General features: G+C 44.1%; 2 protein-coding genes across 13 annotated transcripts in view; one reads left to right on the plus strand and one right to left on the minus strand.

The window, feature by feature from the left end:
* The window catches only part of LOC117354717 (zinc finger protein 850-like), a 948,741-nt gene that overhangs the window by 903,190 nt on the left and 26,038 nt on the right, over nucleotides 1–19,513 (plus strand). For all 12 annotated transcript variants that reach the window (XM_033932623.1, XM_033932624.1, XM_033932619.1 and 9 more), the window contains exon 4: nucleotides 18,380–18,506. In XM_033932623.1, the coding sequence (XP_033788514.1) occupies nucleotides 18,380–18,506 (127 nt within the window). The remainder of the gene's footprint in view (nucleotides 1–18,379; nucleotides 18,507–19,513) is intronic.
* LOC117354716 (zinc finger protein 721-like) overlaps nucleotides 1–19,513 on the minus strand; it is a 375,536-nt gene that overhangs the window by 116,567 nt on the left and 239,456 nt on the right. The window lies entirely within an intron of this gene.

Consider the following 19,513-nt stretch of genomic DNA (forward strand, 5'->3'; position numbering starts at 1 on the left):
CCCATATGCCTTATGATAAAGACCACACACCATTTTAGTAGCCTTCCTCTGGACCAACTCCATCCTTTTTATATCTTTTTGAAGGTGCGGCCTCCAGAATTGTACACAATATTCTAAATGAGGTCTCACTAAAGTCTTATACAGGGACATCAATTCCTCCTTTTTCCTACTGGCCATACCTCTCCCTATGCAACCTAGCATCCTTCTAGCTTTCACCATCATCTTTTCAACCTGTTTGGCCACCTTAAGATCATCACCTACAATCACACCCAAGTCCTGCTCTTTACTATGATCGTTCAGATGATGGTCTTACCTCAACTGGACTATTGCAACTCCGCCTACCTTGGAATCAACACCTTTCTTATCCACAAACTGTAGCTGATCCAGAACACAACTGTTAGACTGATCTATATATTATCAGGTAACTATTCTGGCTCCCAATATCATCCCGAATAATTTTCTTTTTAAAAAAAAATTATTTATTGATTTTTCACACTACAAATGCGCAATAAATGATTCACATATTTGCACATTACATAATAAGCGCAAGAAAACTTACAAATACTACTGTATAATGAGATTTTCCCCACCCTCCCAGCTAATATACAAATATAATAAAACCGTCATTAAATTATTCATGAAATCCTTGAATCAATTCCAATTCTATTCCCTTCCTCCCCCTAGGATGTGTATGTTTTCTTGACTATAAAATTAAATTAATTATTCCTCTTTACGCTATTTAGCCATAAAATTCTTACAACGTCCCTGTTGTATGGCCATGCAACGTTCCATTTTATAAGTATAACACAGGATTCCCACCAGAATGTCTAGTTCAACCTATCCCAGTTTTTCCAATTTCTTAAGATAAGCTGCATGGCAACCCCTGTCATTACAAAAAGTAACTCGTTATTTCTCACAGATAATTGACTTTTAGCTCTCATAAGAGTAGCAAATAAAATAGTATCATAAGATAAAGCCACTGGATTCTCCCACATATTATTCACTTGGTCCCAAATAGACCTCCAAAACTGCAGTATCAAGGGACAACAGTAAAGTAAATGTTCCAAAGTCCCAGCTTCAAGATGACAGTGCCAGTATCTATTAAACTTGGAACTATCTAATTTATGTAAATGAACAGGGGTCCAGAAAGCTCCATGTAATAAGAAAAATCAAGTTTGCCTCATAGATGCTGACACCGTACATCTCATCCTCCAAGTCCAAATTCGTGGCCTCGTGGCCAATGAGATGCAATAATCTGATGCTTTATCTCATTGCTCCAAATGTCGCGAAGACCAGTTTTTTGTTTCTTATTCAAAAATTCAGATATTAATTTATACGACTGAGTGGCCTGGTGCCCCAGAATGTCTACCTGAAAACATAATATCGGAAAGCTATATTGATTTGTAGGATTTTTCCATTTAGGGAACCCCTCCTGAATGGCCTGCTTCAACTGAAACCATCTGTAACTTTGAGATTTATTAAGACCAAATTTGTGTTGCAATCGTGAAAATTCAAGCAGCTTACCATCTGATATCACATCATCCAAAGTGCGTATGCCTGCCTTCATCCGATGCTTCCAGATGACCTTAAATACCTATTTGAATCTTGGAGTTTAGCCAGAGGGACTGACAGGTGGATTTAAGCATTGGAATAGGTGTCAAATTATTTACATATTTCAATGTCTGCCACGTATCTAGTAAAATTCTAGTGTCCTTATATAATCTTGGAAACTTGATACTCAGAACATGACTTAATCTCAGTGGAAACCTGAGCTGCCATTCCAACCTTAACCAATCTGGAAGATTTTCCATGAGCTCAGGGAGGACCCAATACATACCCTGACGTATAATATAGGCCTGAAGGTACTTATAAGAATTGGGAAAATTTACCCCACCCTCCTCAGTTGTCTTTTGTAGAGATACTAAAGCAATTTTCACCGCATTCCCCAGCCAAATAAATTTAGGGAGAACACTATTTAACTTTTTGTAAAAAGACCCTTATGAAAAAACACTGGCAACATCCCCATTTGGTAGCAAACCACAGGCAGAATCATCATCTTAACTGTTTGGACTCTCCCCCACCAAAACAGATGTAAGGGGTTCCATTGTTCACACATTTCCGTGACCTTTAGCAATAAAGATTTTTCATTTACTTTCATAGTTTCTTCCAGTGCACTTTTTATTCAAATACCTAAATATTTTATACCCTCTTCCTTCCAAAGAAAAGGGAATGTATCAAATAATCCTTTTGTACAATATACATTTAGTGGAAGAACCTCTGATTTGCTCCAGTTTATTTTGTAACCAGAGAATTTTCCCAATCTATCAATCAGATCCAGTAAATGCGGAATAGTAGATTCAGGATTCCTCAAATGAAGCAAAATATCATCTGCATACGCAGAGACTTTATATTCCCGACCTGCATAAGGAATACCCTGTATCTCCTTTGCCTGCTGAATAGCCAATAACAATGTCAAAAAGCAAAGGAGATAACGGACTCCCCTCTTCAGACAAAAACGTTCAGAAAAATTATTATTAATGTACAATCTGGCAGAAGGTTTGAATCATTTGAATAAATCCGGAACCAATACCAAACCAATCCACTGCTTGATACATGAAGGTCCATTCAACAGGATCAAAGGCCAACGACACAGAGAAGGTCGGATCATCCATGACTTTCGTCAAATTTAACATATGAAAAGCCAATCTACTGTTGTTTGAAGATTGTCTTTGAGCAACGAACCCCGTTTGGTGCATACCAATGATATAAGGGAGAGCCTTGGCCAAGCGTAAAGCCAATAACTTAGCCAAAAGTTTTCCATCTACATTAATCAGAGAAATAGGCCTGTAATTTGAAACCAACAAAGGGTCTTTATTTGGCTTCGGCAAAACTCTAGTCAAAGATTCTGCCTTTAGTCAGTTGAGCCTGATATCAATTTAATAAATGAGGTAATAGGGTACTTTGAAATGCCTTATAGAACTCTACAGTGAAACCGGATCCAACTCTAAGGGACTTCAATGCTATTTGTAATTCCTTCATTAATATAGGCGCAATAAGGGTTTTTTGTATATGCTGAGGAATTTGAGATCCCTTAATTCATTTTAAAAACTCTAATCCATCCTTTTCTTTATTTGAATAAAGCACAGAAGAATACAAAGACATAATAGCTCCAAAATTGTTTTAAAATATTTTCAATTTTAACTTTTCATTTTTTTAGCTTTAAGATAATTAGCCAATATTCTCCCCGCTTTATTCGAGCTTGTTGAGAAAACATCTCTTTTCTAGCCATTTGAGAGGAAATTTCATTATATTTATATTTAGCTTTTAAGAGGGCCTGGAAAGTATTTTGCTCCCATTTTAAGGCCAATTGAGCTTCCAAAACTTTAATATTTTGTTCCAAATTTAAAAAATTTTAAGTTTTTTCCTAGCATTTGCTGAATATGAAATAATTTGCCCTCTCATGGTAGCTTTGAAAGCATCCCATAATGTTTCTAATGAAACTTCCCCGGAATCATTAATTTGAAAATATTTGTTCATTTTTCATTGAGATTCCTCCCTAAAATCAGAATCTGCAAGCAGTGCATTATCGAACCTCCAGTCAGGTCTATTATATTCTTGTTCTTCAACTCTAAATTCAATCCACACTCCGCCATGATCTGTTAGAACAGGGGTGCCCACACTTTTTTGACTCGCGAGCTACTTTTAAAATGACCAAGTCAAAATGATCTTCCAACAATAAAATTTTTTAAAAATCACAACGCACACTGTACGCATAGAATTGTTAATTATGATTCCTATTCCGGGGTTTTTTCAAAGAGGTCATGGCAGATGACTCTATACATTGTTACCTCAGTAACAATCATACAAAAATAGACAAAACCCACCCCCTCCCTTTTTACTAAACCACAATAGCAGTTTTTAGCGCAGGGAGCTGCGCTGAATGCCCAGCGCTGCTCTCGACGCTCATAGGCTCCCTGCGCTAAAAACCACTATTGCGGTTTAGTAAAAGGGGACCATATTGTAAAATATAGACAGCAGATATAAATTCAGACACATTTTGATCACTAAATTTAAAATAAAATCATTTTTCCTACCTTGTCTGGTGATTTCATGAGTCTCTTGTTGTACTTTCTTCTTCTGACTGTGCATCCAATCTTTCTTTCAGCCTGTATGCTTCCTCTCCTCCACACCTCATTCCCTCCCCCAACTTTTTCTTCCTCTCTCCCTGACCTTTCATTCTTTCTCTCTTCATGCCCCCTTTCTTTTTTTTCTGTTTCTCTTCTTTCCTTCTGTCTCCCTGCCTGCCCCCTTTCTTTCTTTCTCCCTGCCCTTCCCCAAGCCACTGTCACTGCCGCTGCCATTGGGGAACAGGACCCAACCTGCCACCAATGGATAACATGCCCCAAAGCCGACGCTGACGCCGCCCCATGCTCTCCTAGCTTCGGGCCGACCAGCATTCCTCTCCCCGACGTCAATTCTGCCGTCGGAGAGGAAGTTCCGCCCAGCCAGGCAGCGATTGGCTGGCCCGAACTTCCTCTCCGACGGCAGAATTGATGTCGGGGAGAGGAAGACTGATCGGCCCGATAGATCGCCAAGGAAAAGTGAGTCCTGGGTGATCGACTCACTTTGCCTTGGCGAGCCACCAGTCGATCACGATCGACCTGTTGGGCATCCCTGTGTTAGAATGATTGGATCAATGGTGGCCCTTATAACCTGTTTTACAAATGAATCAGACACAAACACATAATCTATAAATGAAAAAGATTTAGGAACATGGGAATAAAAGGAAAACTCCCGAGTATTGTAATTTAGGATTCGCCATATATCCTTTAATCCACAAGATTGCACCAAGTCTGCGATTAGTTCAAAATGCCACTGTTCGCTTGATTTTTGGTCTAAAAATATATGACCATGTAAGTTCCTTTTATATCAGGTTCCATTCGAAGCCAGAGTAATTTTTAAATTTGGGTGCATCTGTTCAGTGGCGTACCTAGCATATGTGACACCCGGGGCCCATCATTTTTTGACACCCCCCCCCATCTGTATGAAAACATGATTTTTAGTAACAATCCACACGTCACATATGAGTACCTAGGAAAAGGCAGCATCTTACATATGCAGTGAGCAGTACAACATCAATACACCCATTGTAAAACTAAACAAGCCAGACTAGTACATATCAATCCTACACCGTCAATCCTAACAGAAAACCATGTCTTTCGAACACACCTTCGCCTTGTATGAAATATGTAATCACAAAATAACCCCTCCCTCTTTTACCAAACTGTAGTGTGGATTTTAGCTACGGAGGTAACAGCTCTGATGCTCATAAAATTCTGAGCATCAGAGCTGTACCACCACGGCTGGTGCTAAAAAACGCTTCACAGTTTTGTAAAAGGGGGGATAAAATAGAAATACATAGACAAAGGTTAAATTGAACCAGCAAGAAGCTGGACTCTGCATACAATGCTCCACAGAAACATTAACACATGTCTCCTAAAGCAATAAATAAAGAGAAAATTTATTTCTACCTTTGTCTTCTGTGGTTTCTGCTTTCCTCATCTTCTTGTAACTCTCTTCCTTCCATCCACTGTCTGCCGTCTCTCTTCCCCTATATGGCATTTTCTCTCCTTCTATGCCCCTTCCAGAAACTGTATGCCTCCCTCTTCCATCTCTCCTTTCACCCCCATTGGTCTGGCATCTCTCTCCTCTCCTTCCGTCTCCCACACCTCTCCTCTGCAATCCCTTTCCCTTTTTCCCTCATTTTCCTTTTCAATTTATTTTTTGCATCTATCTAGATTACATTCTTACAACCCTCTCATCAATGCCTTTTTTACTGTCTACCTAAAGCTTGCCACCTCTTTCCCTCACCCCTCCAGTGTTTCCCTAACTCAATCCTTTTCTCCCCATCATGTGACCTCCTTTTATTTATCCTCTCCTTCCATCATGTACCCTCTTTCTCCAACCCTTCCATCTAGTATCTTCTCCTCTCTCTGTCCACTTCCGTCCAGCATCTGCTCCCCTCTTTCTCTCCTCCCATTTCCTTTTGGCATTTGCTCCCTTATCTCTCCCATCTGCACTTCCATCCAACTTGTATAGGTTTGTGTGACTCACAAATGGAAGATTAAATTAGATAATCTTACCTGACAGTCCTTCAGCAAGATCGTTTATAAAAATGATAAAAAGAACAGAGCCAAGAACAGAACTTTGAGGCCCACCACTGGTAACATCCCTTTCCTCAGAGCCATCTCCATTGATCACTGCCTTCTGTCACCATCCACTCAACCAGTTCCTGACCCAACCCGTCACTTTGGGACCCATCCTGAGGACACTCAGTTTATTTATTAGATGTCTGTGTGGAACACTGTCAAAGGCTTTTCTAAAATCTAAATATACCACATTTAACGTACATCCTCTACTCAATTCTCTGGTCACCCAGTCAAGAAATTGATCAGATTTGTCTGACAAGACCTACCTCTAGTGAATCCATGTTGCCTCCGGTCCTGTAATCCACAGGATTCCAGACACTTGACCATTCTCTGTTTTAAAAGTGTTTCCATTAATTTGCTTTCAGAAGTCAGACTTACCACTAGACCACCAGGTAAGGTCTGGGATACAGGAGGGAGGTAGGGATGGGTCAGAGTCAGCCCTAAAAGATATCCGCTTGCCCCTAACCCCCACGAATATGGAGGGAGGAGTGTAAACCTTCAGATCGCATTATGAAGGACAATGTCAGTCTTTACTTGCATTGCGTGAAATTGACTATATTGCTGATATCAAATGGGATTCTACTATTATGGCGGTGATACGGCACAATCCTCAAATAAGATACATTGAATGGAAGGCTTGGCCTAAATCTGGATCTGGTCTATTGATCAATTACTCAAAGATAACAAATTGTCTGACGATGCGTCGTTATCGTCTGCATTTGACTTGCCTATGAACCAAGCATTTCGCTGGATACAGTTACATCACTGCCTCACATCATACATAAAACAACATACGCTTTCTAGCGAAACACCTTCTAAACTAAACTAAACCTTAGGTTTGTATACCGCATCATCTCTACATTCGCAAAGCTTGACACGGTTAACAAGGATTAGGGTAGAAAGGAACTCCAGTGAAGGGAAAAGACAAAATTAAGAGAAAATTTAGGACAGAGTAACCAGAGAGAGGAAGAGTTACATTTTTGAAAATAACCAGGTTTTCAGATGTTTACGGAAGAGTTGGAGGGAGCTCAGGTTCCTAAGAGGGGAAGAAAGGTTGTTCCAGAGCTCAGTGATTCTGAAAGGGAGGGAAGAACCTAGTTTCCTACAAGGGAAACGCCTTTTAGAGAGGGAAAGGAAAGTTTCAGTTTTTGGGTAGATCTGGTGGAATTGGGGTTAGAGGAATTCCAGGAAAGAGGAATAAAAGGGGGGGAGGATGCCGTGTAGGATCTTGAACGTAAGGCAGGCACATTTGAAGTGGACTCTGGAGATTATCGGAAGCCAGTGGAGCTCACTTGGGCCACATTTGTTAGGGGGAAGAGAGGAGAAGCGTCAGCCTGGTATAAAATATACTTCTCCATCCGCCTTGTATGATATCTGGTCAAGGGACACATCTACCACACTCCCCTCTCTTAGTTGCAATGATATATGGCTATCCTCATTTAAGTCTTTAAAGCATCGGCAACCATGCAAATGGCGTGTTTTCTTTATCACAGAGCAGAATGGACACCACATCAATTATCTAAACGCTCTCGCTCTAGTTCCAATGTATGTTGGTCATGTAATGTTGGATCACGTGTTATTGAACTGTCCATTGCGACAACCATATTGGTCTGAGATATGGTCCACTAGATGGAAGCTTTTACCAATTACAGGTTCTCTCTCCTATTCAGTTATAATATTTGGTGGATCTTCTATTGAATCGACCTTAGACAAATATGAAGCAAAGTTGTTTAAATCCCTTTTGTTAATTGCATTGAAAACAATATTGTCTCATCTCTGAATTATAATCTATGGTGGAATAAGATTTGTCTTTATGCTAGATTTGAATAGGCTGAGCGGAAAAATGGAATACTCCATCATCTTTAATAAAGTATGGTCGGGTGTGTTAAAATGATTATAGTACGGAGAAATATTCACAGTGTTACCATTCCGATGATTTAGTATAAAGTGTAAAACCAGCCAGGTCGGGAATATCTATTCTGTGAGCATTTCTTTCCTGCAAGCTTGTTATTCTTGGCTATTGTACTAAAAGTTTGTCAATAAAACATTATTGAACAGAAAAACTAGAAGTCTGAAGCGTCTCTGTGTCTAGCGTTGTTTGGCCTGTTATCCTGGTGGAAGCTATGGAGAAGAGGAAGGCTGTGAGCTGTGGGAATCCCTCCGTGCCTTGCTTCACCAGACTACCCACGTTTCTGCCTCTTCCATCTTCTGCACGAGGATCGGACTTCTCAGCCCAGTAGACTGATAAGAGAGTGTATGTAAGACTGTGCAGAGACTAATTTATGCAGACAAAATAGCCATGTGTATCAATATAATCTGGAAATAGAAGCCAGGTGGCTAGGAGTGATTAGGACAACACTCATTCTTCGCCTCAAGGCACCAGAGAAGAACTCTCTTAACATCCAGCAATGCCAAGAGTGTGGTCCAGTAATGGCTCGCTATTGTTGAAATGTAGAGTTCCAAGATTTCCATGGACATGTCCTCTTTTGAGGTCTGTGTCGAAAGTCCAGGTGGATTTTTAATTTAACAAATTTTGTCTGGGGAAACCAGATATCTAGTAATCCTACAGCAGCTCAACCTACCTGGAGGCCTCTCCCGCCCTCCCCCACCCCCCTCCGCGCAAATCTCCAGAGTCCTGTTGCCTCCCCCATAGCCCTCCCTACACACCTACCTGGAGTCCTCCCCTCACCACACACAGCTATCCAGAGTCCCGTTGCCTCCCCTCCCCCAAGCCCTCCCTACGCACCTAACTGGAGTCCTCCTCTTCCCGCTCCCCCACAGGATCCTGTGTTTGCTCCCCCGGCGCTTTTGTAACTCTTCGGCCGTTGTCAGCATCAGTGAACTAAAAACGTTGCCTTCAACGTCCTGGAAGCTTTCTCTCATTGACGCAGACGACGGCCGAAGGGTTATAGCAACGCCAGGTGAGCAAGCACAGGAATGAGGGTGAGGCAAGGAGAAGAAAGATGATGGACTGCGAGAATACTGAGGAAAGGAAGATGCCCTAGACCAGGCAAACTCATTAGTCAAAAGAGCCATAGATGAGCAGTACAACGATTAAGATTTCTTTTGAGAGCCATTCTCCACGCCCGCTTGCGCTATGACGGCTACGTCAACCCGACTGACACCTCGCTGGCCCACACGTAGTTGAAATCGATTCGTGGCAGAGCCTAGAGAATGACACGGGGGGAAATTTGTCTCCATCCCCGCCCACTTGCTCGGTCCCCGTCCCCACAAACCATCTGATCCCATCCACACAAGCCTCGAATAGTTTTATACTGAACTTATTATATTAAAGTATGAAAAGAAACAATATTCTGTACAATTATCAATTTATAAATCAGCATCTTCTCCCCACTCTCTCTTCCCCATTTCCCTTCAGTGTCCTCAGCCCACTCTCTCTCCACTTTCCTTCAGCGCACACACATAAAAACAAGCAAGTAATTTTATATCATTTTCATTCTATTCATTCATAGAAATTAAAGTCTAAATAATGCCAGTCACATAACAAAACATGATTTTACAAAAATAATTCCTGCACAGTCAAGCCTTAAACTCTTATATAATTCCGTTTTCTTTCCTTCTTTCTTTAAAAATTCAACAGTGAAGCACACCAAACTATAAGCTTCATGCAGCTCAGTTATCTCAAATAATTGTGTCAAAATATCCCTGTGATCGGTGAGCCCAATTGCAATTCACCATAACCCCAACGGGAAGGGTCGAAAACTGCATGAGACATCTGAAATTATACAAAACACAAATATAAAAATGTGCCAGAGGTGGCAGCAGCGGTTTCTGTCTCAGATAAAGAGGGAGTTGGTGCTTCCTCTCTCTGCTCTCATGTGTCAGGAAGAGAGGGAGACCCAGTCAGTATCAGACTCCGCCCCTTCCACTGATTGGTCAAAAGACTCCTGAAGGAGGAGACAGAGGGACAATATGACACCCTATGACACTGATTGGAATGTGCATTCCACCTTAGGATTGGTCAAAAACAGAATGCTCCTAGGAAGGCATAGAATGGGAGAATGCTCATGTGGGTGGAGTCAGGAAGAGGCGGTCTTTCAACTCTCTGGCACTGATTGGTCAGATTGGGGGAGGAGTGAAGGAGGGGAGATACAGATCCCTCCTCTTTTTCCTGCCTTTGTCTCTTTTCCCTCCATTAGAAGCCAAGGCTGGAGCTGGTGCTGCGGAGAAGGGCAGGAGGATGGCTGAGCAGGTAGGAGAGGGACTGGCAGGAGGTGGGCAGCAGGGGATGCAGTGCCAGGCAATGCCAAGCAGAAGAACATGGATGCTGAACGGATGTGATCTTGTATGGCTATTAGCTACCTGCCCGGGAGTTTCCTGTGTTGCTCAGTTTGTTCCTGCAGCTTCAGTGCTAGGTTTCATCTCAGTTAATTCTGCTCCTGATTTGTTTTCACTTTCTAGTCTTATTTTTATTTTTTCGCGGGGTGTGCGAGTGATCGTTCGGTGGGAGATCGCAGACATGTTCACGTTTGTCTGCTTCTGGAGGGTGCTCTGTAAGCCTGAAAGTGCAGTAAGCCATCTGGACAGCCTGCAGATTGAATCGGGTCTCCAGGTTCAGGAGCCATCTCTCCCCTGGTTCGTCCGCAAAGGGGTAGTACGCCGGGATCGGAACCGCGCCGCGTGTCTTCCCTGATTTCCCTGAGGGGTCCTGGTGGTCGTGATCTGAGGTGGGAAGTTGAGGCGGCCAGAAGATCTGAAATTCCAGTTTAATCAGCTCCTGAGGTAGGATCTCCGTATGCTTGCACATGTCTCTGTGGGGTCTGTGAGTCACAGAGTTTGCCGATTTTGGGCGGTCCTCAAATTGGGGTTTTGGGGGGGTTTCCCTGCATGTCCCCCCCACCTGTAAAATCCTAAAATCACCATTTTTAGCGTTTTTCTGTGTTTAACGGCCCAAAATCGGCACCCGTGGTGGCCATCTTGGATTTTCTTTAAAGTTTTTAAAACTATATTTTTTTGACTTAGAAGCATCGTTTTTGCTCCAAACTTCACAGATGGCCACCTCAGGACAGGATGGCATGGATTCATGCTGTAAATCTGGTGGATGGCTTCCGGTTGCGCAGTCGCATATTCTGTACGCCGAGGCCCGTCGGGGGCATATCTGGTGTGTGGATTCCGCACTTTCCTCCTCCGGAGTAGAGAGCTGCACGGGAACGGGGACGACAGGAATCCCGCGGGTTCCCCCTTTGGGTCGCAGGGATCCCGTGGGGACGTCCCCTAGGTTCACGGGAATCCCCCTATGGTCAAGGGGTTGGATCGCACTCGAGCTGGGAGGCTAGTCTCCTTCTCCTTACCTGCCCTGCCGCAGCACACAGCCGAACGGAAGTCTTCCCGATGTCAGCGCTGACGTCGGAGGGAGGGCTTAAGCAAAGCACATGGGGAAGCAAAGCACATGGGGAAGACAGAGGGGGAGAAGGACCCTGAAAGGACATGGGGAAGACAAAGGTGTGGAGAAGGACGCTGAAAGGACATGGGGAAGACAGGGGGGTGGAGAAGGACGCTGAAAGGACATGGGGAAGACAGGGGGGGAGAAGGACGCTGAAAGGACATGGGGAAGACAGGGGGAGAAGAACGCTGAAGGACATGGGGAAGACAGAGGGGGGAGAAGAACGCTGAAGGACATGGGGAAGACAGAGGGGGAGAAGGACGCTGAAGGACATGGGGAAGACAAAGGGGTGGAGAAGGACGCTGAAAGCACATGGGAAAGACAGAGGGGGAAGAAGGATGCTGAAAGCACATGGGGTAGACAAAGGGGTGGAGAAGGACGCTGAAAGGACATGGGAAGACGGGGGGAGAAGGACGCTGAAAGGACATGGGAAAGATGGGGGGAGAAGGACACTGAAAGGACATGGGGGAGAAGGACACTGAAAGCATATGTGGAAGGCAGAGGGGGGAGAAGGATGCTGCCTGACAGGACATGGGGAAGATGGGGGGGAGAAGGACCCTGAAAGGAAATGGGGAAGAGAGAGTGGGGAGAAGATGCTGGCAGGGAAGAAGACAGAGATACCAGACTATGGGGGGAGCGGAGGGAAGAAGATGGATGCCAGACCAATTTGGGAGGGGGGAGAAAGGGAGAGGCACAGTAACAGAGCAAATGGAAGACGCAGAGAGAAGAGAGACAGTGGATGGAAGGAATTGAATGAGAACATGAGGAAAGCAGAAACCAGGCAACAAAGGTAGGAAAAAAATTCTTTTTTTTTTTTTTGCTTCAGGATAAAGTAGTATATTAGTTGTGTTGATAAAAATTTATAAACATTAGAGGCTCTGGTAGAAATCCGTTTACAAAGCATATATTCTTCCCAATTAATATATCCAAATTAATAAAGTCTTTTTGCTTATTTTTAAATGGGTTTCTACCAGAGCCTTTAATTCAGTAGCATAATTAAATGAAATAACTTTCTGTGGTTTATAGGGACGGGCGTGGACGGAGGGGATTCCTCGCGGGGACGGGTGGGACTTTGGCGGGGACGGGTGGAGACGGGTGGGATTTCTGTGCCCGCGCAACTCTCTACTCCGGAAAGGACTTGCCTTCCTCCGTTGCCACCAGAGTTGTGATTCCAGCGTCTGGGATGCCGCAATTGTGCGAGGAGGGCATTGTCGCATAAACGAGGGCGCAATTCCAGGGAAAGTCTCATCGATCTTCAAACAATTTCAAATCTGAGTCCCGCTGATTGGCTCAGGCCGCCGAGGACTATTTTCTGCCGGACATTGTGGATATGTTGTCTCAGGCCTTCATGAGAAATCGGGCTATGCTTGTGTCTTCCTTTCAGACTGCGGTGCGGCAGTCTGTACAGCCTTTGGATTCCAGCATGTCAATCTGATCCTTGCTGATATGCCTGAACATCAGCAGCAACTTCCCGCTATTGTTGTGGTACCTGCATCACTTTCTAAGCCGTTGCTGTCGCACTGCAATTAGACGGGTCTCGCTGCCTGACTAGCCTAGCGGGTCTCGGGGATTCCCAGAACGCTGAAATGCTCTTGGAGGTTGGGGGGCCCATGAGGGTCCCCTGAAGTGCGCTAGGGCCATGGCTAAATTGTATCCCATGGCTTCAGAATTTTCCATGCGCCTAGTCCTGCCATGGGTGGATTTAGCGGTGGTTCAAACGTACCTCCTTGCCCTCGGATGGAGGGGTTGGGGAGCAGTTTGCATGTCCTTCCCGCTACAAGTCCTCTGGACAGGTAGTGGTCTGCGTCAGAGAGAGCTGATGATCGATCGATTGGCCGGAGCTACGAGCAATTGGTTAGCTTCGCTACGGTCCCAACTGTATCTCCACAGGACGGCTGTCTGTGTGTTCTCAGCCAATGCGACGGCTGTTGCCTATGTCTGCCGTCAGGGGTCGCAAAGAGTCCCCGGCTGGGATTGAAGGCTCAGATGCTCTTTCCATGGGCGGCATGTCATCACTTGGCTTTATCATGTGGCCGGTGTCGACAACATTCAGGAAGACTTCCTCAGTTGTCAATCTCTGAACAAGGGGGCATGGTCCCTGTCCGGGCTGGTTTTCGCTCATTCGATCTGATGGTGTCCTAGTGAACAGGAAGGCGGACAGATTCTTCAGCCGTCGACGAGAGGTCGGCAGCGTCAGACTCGACACTCTGGTTCAATCTTGGCCCACAGGGGACATATTGTGCGTTTTTCTTACGTGGTCCATGATAGGGTGATTTTGCGCCTGGTGTCCCCTTGCACAGGGGCCCAGTGATCCTTGTGGCTTCGGACTGGCCCAGACGACATTGGTACACAGACCTTGTGAGGTTGAGCTCTGGGAATGGTCTGCGTCTTCCTCGCCATCGGCGATTCCTCACGTAGGGTCAGTTTGCACTTCAAGATCTGGACTGCTTTAGTCCTGCAGCCTGGCGCTTGAGCGGACAGCCTTGATGGCCAGGAGTTATTGCTCTGCGGTTATTGCCACACTCCTGCAATGCAAGTGGAAATCACCGGTCTCGGCCTATACGAACGCCTGGGGGTGTTTTCGGCTTGGTGTGTGGGGCTCCGGTTGGACTCTTTGGTTTCGTCACTGGCTCCGGTTCTGGACTTCCTGCAGGCTGGCCTCAGGTAGGGTCTGGCAGACTCCTCTCTACGTGTTCAGTTTACAGGCCTCTCAAGTTTGGGTCCCTCTTCGTTCAGGGGTTCTCTAGCTTCTCACTCGGCTGTTGTCCGGTTCTTGCAGGGAGGCTGGGGCCTCCCTTACGACGGCCTTGCCCGTTGTGGAGCCTGAATTTGGTCCTAAGCTCTCTGACTCTTCCGCCCTATGAACCCCTGGATACGATCTCGCTGAAAGATCTTACCATTAAGACCGTCTTCCTGGTGGTAGTCACTTCTACACGGCTAATGTCAGAGCTTCCGGCTTTGTCGTGCAGAGATGCTTTTCTCCGTGTCAGAGTCGGCAGTGATTTTGAGGACTGTGCCTTCTTTTTTTCCGAAAGTGGTTTCTTCTTTCCACATACACCAGGGAGTTCGATTGCCGGCCTTTGTTCCTTCAGGTTCCACGTCTCGGGTCTGTGTTCTGCGGTCTCTGGCTATCTGGCATCGTCTTTTAAGATACCTAGGGCCACTACTGACTTATGTTTGTTGGCCCATCTGTTTGTCGTGGCGGGTCCTGCATGTCAGGGTCGGCCTGCTTCTGAGACTTCTCTTTCGCGTGGATGTGAGCAGCTAATTCCGCAGCCTATATGGCGGTAAAGAAGAAGCCTCCCCTTAGGGTGGAGGCTCACTCTCCTGTGGAATGTCTTCCTTGTGGGCTGAATCTCATGCGGTCTCGCCTGTGGAGACTTGTCTGGAGGCCCTGTGGCCTTCCCTTCATACCTTTTTCAGGTTTTCCAGGCTTGATATGGCAGCTATGGGTGATACGGTCTTTGGTGTTTCTGTTCTTGCGGCGGGTTCATCGGGCTCCCTGCGTTTTAGGACAGCTTTGCACATCCCATCTGTTCAAAGATGTACAGAAGGTTCGTTAAGCATGACCTTCCCTTACAGAATCCGTGCTGGCTTGTTCTCAGTAGGCAATTTCTCTTGATGTGCTCGCAAATGCCGTCTTTGATCATAGCTTCCACCATCTTCCCTATAATTGAAGTCAGGCTCACCGGCCTGTAGTTCCCGGGGTCACCCCTCGATCCCTTCTTGAAGATAGGTGTGACATTCGCCAATTTCCAGTCCTCTGGTACCTCTCCAGTTTTCAAGGATTGGGGCAGGGGGTTAGAAGGGGTGTCATTAGATACCCCTTCTCTCAACCAAGCCTTCTAACGCTGCCCCAGACCTGATGTTATTTTTTCTGTTTGATAAATGTGCCTGACAGCTTTCTTTTTTTAGTTTTGCTGCGGGATACTAAATGACCAAATTTAAATGCAGTCTGCGTTAATGGTTTCAGCACCCACCCTGAAACAATTAGAGCATTGGATGCTGAAGAAGGCCTGGTATGGCGCAAACTGCTGCTGGATGAAAGGATAGTTAAGAAAAGGTGGATCTGTGGAGGAAGACAAAAAAAGGAAAGATGCCAGACATCCAGGGGAGGGAAGGGAAACGGAAGGGGAGGACAGAGATGGCAGATGGATGATTAGCACGGAGAAAGAAGAAAGAAGGAGACCCTGGCAAGCAAGTTATCAGAAGACAACCAGAGCCTGAGACTAACAAGATTTGAATAATGACAAAACAACAAAAAGGTAGAAAAACTAATTTTATTTTCTGTTTTGTGATCACAATATGTCAGATTTGAAATGTGTATCCTGCCAGAGCTGGTGTTAGACCGCAAACGTGAGCTAGGATTTAACAGAGAGAGGAAAAGTCCTTTTGTTTCTTTATTTTATTTACACCACAGCGCCAGTGTGGTTAGGAGAAGCCAAAGGGGGGGGGGGTGAAAAAGCTGTAAAATAAACCCACCAGGATGTTTGAAAAAAACACCCAATTGGGCAGGAAAATCGAATCGATAACCCAATTCAATAGGCTGAATCGAATCGAAATTTTTTTTCCTGAATCTGGTAGCACTAGTTTGCACTACTGTCTTAGACTTTAGGACCTGGGGTTGGGGAGAAATGGCGTCCTCAGTACTTTATAATGCAAGTGAAATGAGGATTTGGTCAGATTTTTGAAGGGTCTGCACTCTGCAGAAGAAAAATATTGTATAGGCCGGGGACATGAGACAGCAGGAAATGGGAACTTTTCTTCCTTCTATTTTTATGAATGGAAAGGCTGAGGATGTCAGAGAGTTCATTTAAAATATGTGCTTTATAAGAAAATATAATAATGTGTTTTATAAAGTTTATAGCATTGCTGGCCTACCCGGTGAGGTGTTCCTAGTGGTGGTGGCGGCAGCAGCGTGTCAATGTGTTGAGAGGAAGAGGTGATCTGGGAAATTCTGTTGAGCAATCTCCGGGCCCATTTCCACCCCCCAGTTAGTCCACTCCACTCAACTGGTTCACACACTGAGTGGATCTTTGGGTGTTGTTCCTGGGTAGTTGTTTTGGGATCTCTTACAGTGGTTTGTCAGTATCTCCTTCTGGTCCAAGGAAGGAAACTTTGTTAACCTTAGCACTGACCTACAGAATATGTTGGTAACAGCGCTGCTTGTGTGGCATTAGTCTATGTAGTGATCGAAAGAAAAAACCAGACCTTTGCACATTTTTGCACTATATGATGGGTGTATGAGGAGATTCACATTTTCTGCACAGCTAAGTCCGTGTGAAGTTAGCTTGTGCTGTATTTGACATCTAGCAAAGTCTCTGTTTGGAAGGAAAGATCTCAGCTTAAAAATGAAGTGGCCAGAAGTTATGGTAAAAGCAGATAGCGTAGCTGGTTTTAAGAAAGGTTTGGACAAATTCCTGGAGGAAAAGTCCATAATCTGTTATTAAGACATGGGGGAAGTGTCTGCTTGCCCTGGATCGGTAGCATGGAATGTTGCTACTCTTTGGGTTTTGACCAGGTATTAGTATCCTGGATTGGCTACCATGAGAATGGGCTACTGGGCATGATGGACCATTGGTCTGACCCAGTTAGGCTATTCTTATGTTATGTTCTCATCTGTAGGGGCCTTTGTTTTCACTTCTTATTTTAATGTATTTTTTTTCTGGGAACTTATCAGTGTTTTTTATAATGGGAACAAAAATGGAAGAGAATTAATGTGTGTGGAATGGGGGGGGGGTAACTAATTTCTTCAGCTAAATAATTCAATCCACCTCAACCAGACATAGGAGGAGAACTCACGCACCATTCACACACCCTCCAACCAAAAACGTCAAAAGAAAAAAAACTGTTCGACAACCTCCTAGCCATTCGAGCTGCAACACTCGACCCCCAACTCTACAACCAATTGACATCGACCACAGACTGCAAAACCTTCAAAAAGAAATAAAAACCCTTCTATTCAAAAAACACATAAAACCGAACTAACACAATCAGAACTGTCCCAAGCATCACCTGCAACTACTCCATATGTACTTCTGATGTCATGACAATTCAGACATAATTTATGTTATGTTATGGTATGTTTGGAATAATGGTTACATATATGAGGTTCAATAAAAGAAAATTTTCACTGCTTGTTTCTATTATGACCATTTATTCAGTTTCATGGTTATTACAAAAAATATTTTTTTACATGGGGGAGTGTCAAAAAATTATGGTCCCCGAGTGCCACATACCCTAGGTACGCAACTGTATATATAATATATACATAGAGGTATTAATGACGCCATCTTGTTTTCTGTCTCTCTCTGTCCTCTCTGCATCTTTGTGCAGTTTCCCGCCTTGATTTCATGGCTCTAATTAATAGCAGACCTCTCAGTCTGGCTTGTGGAAGATATAGGGTTTCACATTTTTGAATAGAGATAGTTATATGTATCTTATGAATGCAATAAACCGTGTTGTGTGTGAAGGGATCCCTATGAATGATGTGTGAGAGAATGATTTGTATTTAATTTCAAATGTTTTACATATATAAGATTTAAGAACTTTAAGGGAGCCTAAAAGACACTGTTACCATGACAATACCAGTCTTTGAGAGGCCCAGAGCAGGAAAGGTCAGCTAGTTTGACCTCCAGCTTAGAACCCTGAGCCTGCAAACTTACAGTGCCAAAGCAAAGCTATCAGAAGAGTACATCCAGCTGAACTCTAATGCGTTCGGAGTGTTTCCTCGTGTCCCTGAGTGAGTTTCTGGTTTATGTTTCAGAAGCAGGTGACGTTTGAGGACATCACCGTCGCCTTCTCCCAGGAGGAGTGGGAGTATTTAGATGAAGGGCAGAAGGAGCTTCACCGGGAGGTGATGAAGGAGAATTATGAGATCCTGAAGTCTCTAGGTAAGGACTGCATTTTCTGCAGACACAGGGCTGAGTTACTGATTTTCTGTTCCAGTGCAATAGGTGACAGTAGGGTTATTTCCCTTTAGCCGCATGGTTGCAGAAGGAATCCATTCCGGATTTTTCACTCTGCTGCTGGTCTATTTACTGTTCAGTTTAGTGCCCTCTACAGTTTTTTCCTTCTGCACGCATGGATGCAGTTGTGTCTGTTCTGCTTTCCCCATTTTCCATGTAATTTTGTCCCTTTTTCTGAGGTCGGAGTGGAAGTTCCAGGCCGCCAATCGCTGTCTGGCTGTCCGAAAACTTCCTCTCTGACGTCAGAATTGACGTTGGGGGAAGACTTCTAGGCCGGTCATTGTGCAGTCGCTGTACTCTCCTCGACTGGTCCTGTTGCTGCGGTGGTGGGGAAGCAGGGAGAGAGACATTAACCACAGATTAACCAGGTCCACAAAAACGTTAATATAATTGAAGAGAGAACTTCTTATTAAATAATAATATTAAATGAAGGAAAAGATCTCAGAATTGCCACTCCAAGGATCATAATGTTATCATCCCTTTAAGGAATTGTGGTGTGGATATCTTTCATTGATCTAAAAAACCTTCATGTTATTATTTAAAAAGACTTAATTCATCGTGTTTTTGTAAAATTTCTATGAATGACTTATTTCGTCAAAATTCACCTACTCAATAATTTAAATTTCTAAAATTATAACTTTTTCTTTTAAACTTTTTATATCGTATATCCAAGCAGTGCAAATAGCAATTATTTTTGTGCAAATTGCAGTTGAAAAATGTGCAAAACAGGCAAAATAACTTATAGCATGGCAATAATAAGCCTTAGATAAGTAAAGCCTTAAAAGAGCACTTATCTTTCTATGTGAGATAAAGTGGGGCATGAGCAGAATTAATTTCCTGCCGCTTTATCTCACATAGAAAGATAAGTGCTCTTTTAAGGCTTTACTTATCTAAGGTTTATTATTGCCATATAAGTTATTTTACTTCAATGG

The sequence above is a fragment of the Geotrypetes seraphini genome, chromosome 2, assembly GCF_902459505.1.
Source record: "Geotrypetes seraphini chromosome 2, aGeoSer1.1, whole genome shotgun sequence".
In the NCBI taxonomy this organism is placed as follows: Eukaryota; Metazoa; Chordata; class Amphibia; order Gymnophiona; family Dermophiidae; genus Geotrypetes; species Geotrypetes seraphini.